The following is a 9,713-nucleotide window of genomic DNA, read 5'->3' as shown; positions in this document are numbered from 1 at the left end:
CTCACTGGGCATGTTTGACTCATGGTCCCAAAGGTCTGTAAGAATTTTGAAAGAAATCGGCCACTAGTTGGCGCTAACGAGTTTTTTGCCCCTGTAATCACGTGGTGTTTCACACATCCACACAATTTGCATATCATTGGATAGATCTCCTCATGATGAACAACTTTGCCTCAAGAACCATTGCTGTCAATCAAACCGTTCATTAATTATTCACAAATATGTGAAAAACCTACTTTTGCGAACTAGTCCTAGGTTTTTCACTCAATCTCGATCAAACCACTGCAGTCATATTCTCTGGACTCTCTAGATCAATAATTATCAAAAAAATGTTGAATTTTGTCCTTTGGTTAGCTGTAATAGGGCCATTTACAATAGGGGCGTGGCCACATATACCCAAAAGCTTATAAAACCAAAACAAAAACTCAAAATGTTACGAAAATTGGTGAGAACATATGTCAGATTATTCTTAACAAGCATGCAAAGTTTCATGCAGATCGGAGCATAGGTGGCGCTATAACAGCTAAAAAGGCTTTAAAAACAAGATTTCTATGGTAAATGGCCTCAGATTGTTAAAAAATGCTCATCTATTCACACAAACACTAGATCTTACACTTACATCTGCATGATATATCCTCTCATTCTGAACAACTTTGCATACCACCTAAAAGGCCTTATATGCTCGAACCCCGGTAATTGCTGCTTGCAGCTATATTTTTAGGTAAAATTTGACATAAGATTGGTTTTCCCAGGTCGTTGTTAAGGTATGTTAAACAACGTTAAGCTGTTTCCTTATAATGACTTCTATGGGGGAGAAAACACTTAACATTATATTATTCACTTTATCTGTGGAATAAGGGCTCGTTCTTTTGACAGTAGTTAGTGTTTATTACAAGTAAGGTTTGACAGAAATTTGGGTTTCCCGGGTCGGTGTTTAGGTACGTTAAGCCACGTTAAGCGTTTTTCACGTTAAGCGTTTTAGAATGTCCCATTGAGATCGCTGTGGATAATTAGCGTCTAAACGCCAAATGTGACGCAGTTGTTATTTAACTATGATTATAGGGTTATTTAGTTTTTTTTTTTTTTTGAAAAGCGAAAGTGTTTAAAGATGTGTATTTTGAGATATCTGAAGCTTAAGCCTAATGTTTAAGAGTTTATATAGAAGCCTAATGATTTCCTTAATTTATAACGTGATACAGTAACCTAAGTGAAATAACTTGTGTTAATTTTGTACTCTGATTTATGTTGTTTATTTTGTTACAGTTTGACCACACACACACACACGTATACAGATACAAAACACGCCTACAATGATGTATAACAAAGCGACTTCAATACAAAGTCTGTAAATTGTGAGTTCTGCACAAAGGAATTAAGAGGAAAGAAACAATAAGTCTCTGTCATTCACATACATAAATTATTACCATTCGGTTTTTGTTCTGTCATTAATTTGATGACAAATATATATCTACATTTTAAATGATGGCATAAATTACTATATTTACATAATAATTAATGCTGTAATGCAAATGCTTGATGAATTCAGTATATTTCATAAATTATAGGCGATATATAATGATATACACCTTAAAAAGAGCCGAATACATGTAGTGAATAATATGAAAAGTTATCTGGAGACCAGCTGACCACGACACTACAACATTCACCATGTGACTCACTAGAGACGTCTTTTGAGGACGTGCACATGGCGTTTCTGGGACATTAGCCAAAATTATAAAAATGGAACGTTACCATGACGTCCTCGTGATGTTGTCATTAATAATGTCACACTGACCAAATGACGACCAACTGACAACAACCTCACAACGTACTGTGTTTGCTAGATTATCTCAACTATATGTATATTCAGGCATCACTTCTCACTGATCACGATGAAAGTTACTAGTTTTGAACACTCGTCTGCATTTTGGGTTCGACACTTTTAATCACGGTCAAATTCAACATTCTTAATGTCTCAGCTCAGAAATTACACTCTATAGAAACACAATATACTGTTGGGTGTTATTAGAGTAATAATTATCACCTGTTAAAACAGCAACAGCCTAGCAACCACCCCAAGCACCTTAGCAACTGCATAGCAACAGTCTAGCAACCACCCCAAGTATCCTGGCAACAGTTTGTTGACTGAATGTGTGTGTGTGTTTTCTAGTGTTGATCATGGAGGAAAATCCAGGATTACAGCAGGACCGAAGAAATGTATGTTTACACACACACACACATGTTGGGTTTACATGTTTTATGGGGACATTCCATAGACGTAATGGTTTTTATACTGTACAAACCGTATTTTCTATCGCCCTACACCTACCCTACACCTAAACCTAGCCCTCACAGGAGACTGTGCACACTTTTACTTTCTCAAAAAAACTCATTCTGCATGATTTATAAGCCTGTTTCCTCATGGGGACCTCACAAATATCCCCACAAGGTCAAAATTTACTGGTATTACTATCCTTGTGGGGACATTTGGTCCCCATAACGTGATGAATACCAGGTGCACACACACACACACACACACACACTCACACACAACACACACACACACACAGCTGTAGTGACTGTTGTTGTGTTATAAATGTGTGTGTTCTTGTGTTCAGATGCCTGTTTTCTCACACTGGATCCAAACACAGCAAACACTGAACTCAGTCTGTCTGAGGAGAACAGAACAGTGACAAACAAGGACAAGAAACATTCATATCCTGATCATCGAGACAGATTTGATTATTATTATCAGGTGTTGTGTAGAGAGAGTGTGTGTGGACGCTGTTACTGGGAGATTGAGTGGAGTGGAAATGAAGGTGTGTACATATCAGTGTCATATAAGAGCATCAGGAGGAAGGGACGGGGTAATGAGTGTGCGTTTGGAAATAATGATCAGTCCTGGAGTTTGTTCTGCTCTCCTGACAGATACTCATTCAAACACAATAACATAGAGACTGATCTCCCTGTGAAGCCCATCATCAGTAGAATAGGAGTGTATGTGGATGAGAGTGCAGGAACTCTGTCCTTCTACAGCGTCTCTGACACAATGAGCCTCATCCACACAGTCCAGATCACATTCACTCAGACGCTCTGTGCTGGGTTTAGGGTTAATATTGGATCATTAGTGAAACTGTGTTGGTGAATGAGAATAGACTGATGAGAGATTGTACCCATAATGCTTTGAGCTGATGATGAATCAGTAACAGTGAGATGTTATAGAGTCTCTTCATCACATGAATCTGAACATGAATCAGAATAAATGTGTGTGATAAATCCTCATATAGACAGTAAGATCAGTGTGTGTGTAAGTATATTTGTGTTTTATTGTTGTGTCTCATCAATCATTTGTTTTATTATGATCAAAATCATCTTTCAGTTCAATACAAACATGATTCATGAACATGTCATTCATTTCTTTCTATTGTTTTTGCACATAAATAATAAAACACAGTCACAAATCAACCTGGAATCAGATTTTAATGTTTGTATCATGAATATAATCAATTCCTCACAAGAGTTTAAAAAAAATGTTAATCAGTATATTTATAGACAAAAATACAATTTGTATGTACTATTTTTAATTAACTTATTTTTTATTTATTATTTTTATTTACCTATTTTAGTTACTAAAATATGTCAAATGTATTCAAATTTGTGCAAACTTTGCTGAATTGATAATAATAGCAACCACAGCATAAATTTAAATTACAACAAATCAATAAAGAAATGTCATGATTACAATAATACTATTGTACTTCTACATTTAAAATGTATCAATGTATTAATAATAATAATAATAATAATAATGGCAAGTACAATAAGAATACTAATATTCATTTAATTTTATTTTTTTACTTTATACCAGATAAACATAATAAAAAAAAAAAACTAGGGGTCACTCTTGAGAGCCCAAACACCTCTGACAGTTTTGAGAAAGGTATAAATAGGGCAGCGCGTGCATCTTCTCACTCGTTCTGATCTGAGGAGCCGAGGGTCTCAACTTACTCAGAGGCGGTCCAGAGATGTGGCACGGAGGTCACAATGTCCCCTTTCCTTCCATCAGGGAACAAGTGTTACCATACGTAACCGAGACGTTCCCTATCTGTCGTACACTCTGAGTTGTGTCCAGTGTACGACACTAGGACACAAGTCTGGCCGTGTCACGAATGATCGGGCGCAGATAGTAACAAGCCAATGTGTTAACCCTCTGGGGTCTGAGGGTGTTTTGGGGCCCTGGAGAAGTTTTGACATGCCCTGACATTTGTGCTTTTTTCAGTATCTTAAAAACATATTCATGGCTAAAGTCTGGCTACACTGTAATCAGCACAAACTGGGCTACAATAATATGTAAGCAACATGAATGTACATGTTTGTGTTTTTGAGAAAACAACGTTTATGCGTGGTTAGTGAAAAACTAAAATTTTTAAGTCACTGAAATAAGGCCATGAAACACATTCAGAACATTAGTTCACAAGACTTTTGAGAACTGGATGCGGTAGGCTAGAGTTTTTTCTACAAAATGATGTGAAAATCATCTCGTTCACTCGTTCAGAGAAAACAATAATTTGATGTAAATTTTTTAAGACATGTTTTGTGATCGAAAGGGAATATGCGAAGGAGTGGCAATGACCCATGAATATTTAGTGATTCACACCTGAGAGACAAAGAGCCCTCCCTAATGGCCCATCAATGAGACTGTGACTGTCAGGTAAGAAACAATGAGAGATTCAGAGAATGGAGTTTTAGATTGTTTGTATTTTATTTACAACACAGTATAATCAAAATATACATAATGAAGGTCAAATACACACAATTGAACATCCTGATCTAACCAGAGAGATGTGAACAGACTTTGTGTAGTGTCTGAAAACTGTTTTCTGAATTCTGTTCAACAAGTGAAAAAAGTAAATCATACCTGATATCTCTAAACTCATCATCAGTAGTCAAGGAACTAGAATATGTGTAGTTGAACACCTCATCTTAGTACAGCGCTCTCAGTTTGACAGACAGCAGGATTCATCTGTTGTGCAGGTATCAGATCACTAAAAAAACAAACAACATAAGAAAAACATCTGTGAGCATGTTAATATCAGGAGCATCTGTAATATATATATATATATAGTGTATGAGTTTGTAGCCATAGACTCGCACATTTGTACTAACGTAAAAAGGACATTTTATATCTATATATAAGTAATAATTATTGTTTTTCACGTTAAACATCTATTCGAGAGCAGAGTATTGATAAACATGGTCTAAACATACACTCAGTGTAAACACTCATATTACATCATATTGTTATACGATAAATAAATAACTAAATAATATGATCTTTAAGTCATAAACATTAGCATGCTTTGTATGTATACAAAAACGTTTTATATTTGGGAAACTATATTATTATTGTTAAGCGTAAGTGTAAACACTATTATCTTTATATCGCATCGTTTTCTGTTGTATAGAACGTTTAAAAAACATCTTGGCGTCGTGACACATTTTGATGCAATGAAATGAAACGTACTTCATGATGTTTCACTTGCTGTAGTCATGAATTATAGTTTGAACAAAAAGTCTAACTAGTAAAATGTGTACAAGTTCTGTCACAGTAACACAGTAACAACTAACGCAAGCAGACTGATAAAAGAAAGACTTACTCATGTAAATATCTCCTCCGATGGATCGCGCCGTGTGTCACGTCGTGTTTTTCCTCCGAATTCTTATTCCTCACAGCGCATCTTCTTACAGAAACGACAAGTAGCCCAGATGAACTTGGAAAAGAGAAAGTCTCGGCGCTTTGTTTACGGTGATGTGGGCGGTTACGTTTGGCGCGCGCCCTCACGTGGCGATTACACTATGAAAGCGAAAGCATCTCGTGGGCGTGATCTAATTAAAAATAATGAAGCAGACGGGAGAGATTGAACATGGAGCTGGTTTCATGCGAATTACTTCATCAAAGAATATTTGTTTTCGGCAAGAGGGGCTTCATCTAAAAGTAAAAATATCAGGCTTTCTATAGATATATCTCTCATGTGTGTGCGTAACGTATTCGCTGAGTTTTGGTTAATTTTACTGACGCATTTCAAAAACTTACGTGTGGAGACTGAGACTGCTGAATGCGCACCCTGTTTATTTTCCTTGTTTTGCAAAAGCATAATGTTTTGTTGATATTGTGAGTGTACTCAAATAAAAGTAGATCCTCTACAGATTTAAATGATGTATTACTTTTATATGTACGATCAAAAATGAGCGAGCATTTTAGATTCTTTTTGCTCGTGTCATGAAAATATGCAATTCAGGAGGTTAACATAAGTGCAGCTCACCTCTTCATGACCATCCAACGTCCAAGAACTGACCTGTTACAGCAGAGTCCTGCAGCTGGGCCTTCCTCAGTGGAGCGGCTGAGTGTCTTGAGAACGTTGGGAAGTGACTATTTCCCAAAGGAAAAACTCCTCATGCACTTCCAGGAAAAACGGGACCAGGGAGGAACGTGGCCTTGAGTCACGCCCGCTACCCAGGAACCAGTCATCCAGCCTAGAAGGCTCGGGGCTGGGTGGGGGAACCCACACAACCCCAGTCTCCTTGGCTGCCCGCTGAAGTGCGGCGGCCATTTCGGCATCCGCCACCGACTGAGACTCAACCGCCCAAAAGATCCAGCCCATACCGAGACGAGTTTTCAAAATCGTCCGGACACTCCATCGGTGGACAAACAGGGTGAACGGTTTGCGAGGACGTACCCAGCAAAACATCGCTCAGTTCCTCTCGCTCTCCCTCAACGCACATCGCTGTACCCTCATACCCGGAAGTAGAAGGACCGGAGCGGGAAGCAGTTGAGGTGAGCCGCAGCTTCTTCGAAAAGAACGTGGCTCTCGAGCAAAGTGTGCCCAAGGGCATGTCCTCGCAAGCTTGACAACCTCCCTCAGCGAACGCTGCGTCAGCATGCTCACGCCCCAAGCATTGAACACAGCGCTCGTGCCGATCGTTAGGGGAAAGGTAGAATCCGCAACCAGTAGGACACAGACGGAAAAGCATAATGAAACACACAATCTGTACCGTGCAGCTCTTTTAGAGAAAATTGCTCAGTTAGAAGAAAATCTTCTCTTGAAGATCGCCGTTGACGCACCCAGGGGAACTCTCACAACACTTAGCTGCGTTAGAGAGGGAGAGACCACTGTCTGTGCCATAGATCCAATGACGAGAGAGGTGAATGTTGCCGCTTCTCACACAGAAACGCTGCATTCGGCTCCGAAAAACAGAACGAGTGAGCAGATGCAGGCGCTGCCCTATTTATACCCGGATGGCTGGGGCGTGGCCAGCTATGCAAAATCTGCACACCCAATTTCATTGGCCTTTCTCAAAACTGTCAGAGGTGTTTGGGCTCCCAAGAGCAACCCCTAGTGTCGTACACTACTCGACACAACTCGGAGTGTACGACAGATAGGGAACTATAAATTACAATATTTCACTGTAGTCAGTATTTAATAATGAAATAAAATTACTATTTTGGCTATAATTATTTACATTACAACAGATATAACAAGAAATAAAGAAATGATTGCAATAATCATAAAAACAACAATAATAAAAATAATATACAGTAATTGTATTAACTCTAGTTTTATTATTTAAATTAAAACAATTAAACAAACCAATAAAATAACTTATTATTGAATAATATTATTGTAATATTTATTTAATAAAACAGTATTTATTAATAATATCTAAAATATTAATTGTATTTTATTATCATGATAATACCGTTAAATGTGTTATAATTACAGTAGCACTATTGTAATATAAAATAATATTATTATTAACAGAAGAAAAATAATATAATTAAAATATTTTTCTTTTATAGCAATTGTAACACCACCACCATTATTATTATTATTATTATTATTATTGATTAACTTTCATTGTCATAATATTAAAGAAAAATACCATTAATATTTTGCTTATTATTAAATTATTTAAATTATTATTAAAATAATGTTTACTCTATTTTACAACTGGATTATTGCAATCATATTTCTTTGCTCATTTCTTATAAAAAAAAAAAATAAATGTAATAATATAAAATAATCTTAAACATTTTGGTTTTAATGTTTATTATTACTATTATTGTTATTATTATTAAATACTGACATTTTATTTTACAGTGTAATATGATTACTGTAATAGTAAGAGTTTTTATTGATTTGCTTAATTAGTATATTTAACTAAAATATAATACTAACACTTTTATTATAACGTTATCATTATTTTAATTATAACAAATGAGCAAAGAAAAATATAACAATTGCAACAATCCAATTGTACTTCAAAATAAAAATTGAATATTTAATAATAATAAAAAATAGTAATTGCATTTTCTTTAATATGATAACAATTACAATTAAAAATTCATAATAAAAATGATTATAATAATGATGATGAATTTTTATTATTAGTTAATTCTTAAGGACATTTTCTTATTTGGTTTGGACAAGGTCATCACCGCCGCTGGTCTCTAGTCCGTTATATTGACTATGCTCTGTTGCTGGCTGGATCGGCATTTACTGTGGGGATCGCTAATGACAAACCCTATTATCCTCCCGTACCAGCCATACCTAAATGCTCATATGTCCTGTCCGGTATTGTCACTATCATGCCAGAGCCTTCTCATGCCAAGCCTGCCAAGCCAAAACCTGCTCAAGTCACGTCCACCAAGCCAAAGCCTGTTCACGTCATGCCTGCCAAGCCAAAGCCTGCTCAAGTCACATCCACCAAGCCTAAGTCTGCTTACGTCACGTCTTCTGCTCCAGGGCCTGCTCACATCATGGCCGCCCTTCCAGGGTCTGTACCTGTCATGACTGCCAACCCCAAGCCAGTCCACAAGATGGCTGCCATCCCAGAGCCAGTCCACAAGATGGCCGCCATCCCCAAGCCTGTTCACAAGATGGCCGCCATCCCCAAGCCTGTTCACAAGATGGCTGCCAACCCCAAGCCTGTTCACAAGATGGACGCCATCCCCAAGCCTGTTCACAAGATGGCCGCCATCCCCAAGTCTGTTCACAAGATGGTCGTCCCGTCTGAGTCCCCGGTCAAGATTGCTGCCACGCCTGAGCCACATCAATCCAAAATCGTTTCATTTGAATCTCATCTCATATCTGCCGCACCCAAAGCTAATTAAGTGATGCCTGGTCCTCCGGTGTCAAGTCAAGTCAGGGCTGCACTTTCAGTGCCAAGTCAAGTGACAGCTGTGATTCCTGTGCCACGTCAAGTAACAGCTGTTACTTCGGAATCAAGTCAAGATACAGCTGTTCTCCATGAGTCAAGCCAAGACACAGCTGTTGTTCTCCATGAGTCAAGCCAAGACACAGCTGTTGTTCCCCATGAGTCAAGCCAAGTCACAGCTGTTCCCCATGAGCCAAGTCAAGTTACAGCTGTTGTTCCTGAGTCAAGCCACGATACAGCTGTTGTTCCTGAATCAAGCCACGTTACAGCTGTTGTTCCTGAATCAAGTCAAATTACAGCTGGTAATGTTACGCCAAACCACAGCTGATTTCCATGAACCAAGCCAAGTTACAACAGATCTTCATGAACCAAGTCAATTTGCTGCTGTTGTCCCGGAGCCAAGCCACAGTTGATCTTCATGAGCCAAGCCAAGTTACAGCAGATCTTCATAAGCCAAGTCAAGTCACAGCTGGTCATCACAAGCCAGGTCAAGACACAGC

General features: G+C 37.9%; 1 protein-coding gene across 1 annotated transcript; it reads left to right on the top strand.

Annotated features, from left to right (window-relative positions):
- The first annotated feature begins 1,750 nt into the window (after positions 1–1,750).
- On the top strand, positions 1,751–3,458 carry LOC127161390 (tripartite motif-containing protein 16). Its single transcript, XM_051104153.1, has 3 exons — positions 1,751–1,761; positions 2,135–2,214; positions 2,616–3,458. Exons 1-3 carry the CDS (start codon positions 1,751–1,753, stop codon positions 3,140–3,142), a joined length of 618 nt encoding a protein of 205 aa, XP_050960110.1. The 3' UTR covers positions 3,143–3,458.
- Positions 3,459–9,713: the final 6,255 nt, after the last annotated feature.

Source organism: Labeo rohita, unplaced genomic scaffold (assembly GCF_022985175.1).
Source record: "Labeo rohita strain BAU-BD-2019 unplaced genomic scaffold, IGBB_LRoh.1.0 scaffold_631, whole genome shotgun sequence".
Lineage (NCBI taxonomy): Eukaryota > Metazoa > Chordata > Actinopteri > Cypriniformes > Cyprinidae > Labeo > Labeo rohita.
The sequence above is the reverse complement of the archived record's forward strand: the minus strand, read 5'-3'. Positions and strand labels throughout refer to the sequence as shown.

Bases quoted from the DNA above. Each gene is read 5' to 3' on its own strand.
- LOC127161390 (XM_051104153.1), top strand. The intron at 2,215-2,615 runs GTATGTTTACAC...TCTTGTGTTCAG, and splicing joins TACAGCAGGACCGAAGAAAT to ATGCCTGTTTTCTCACACTG.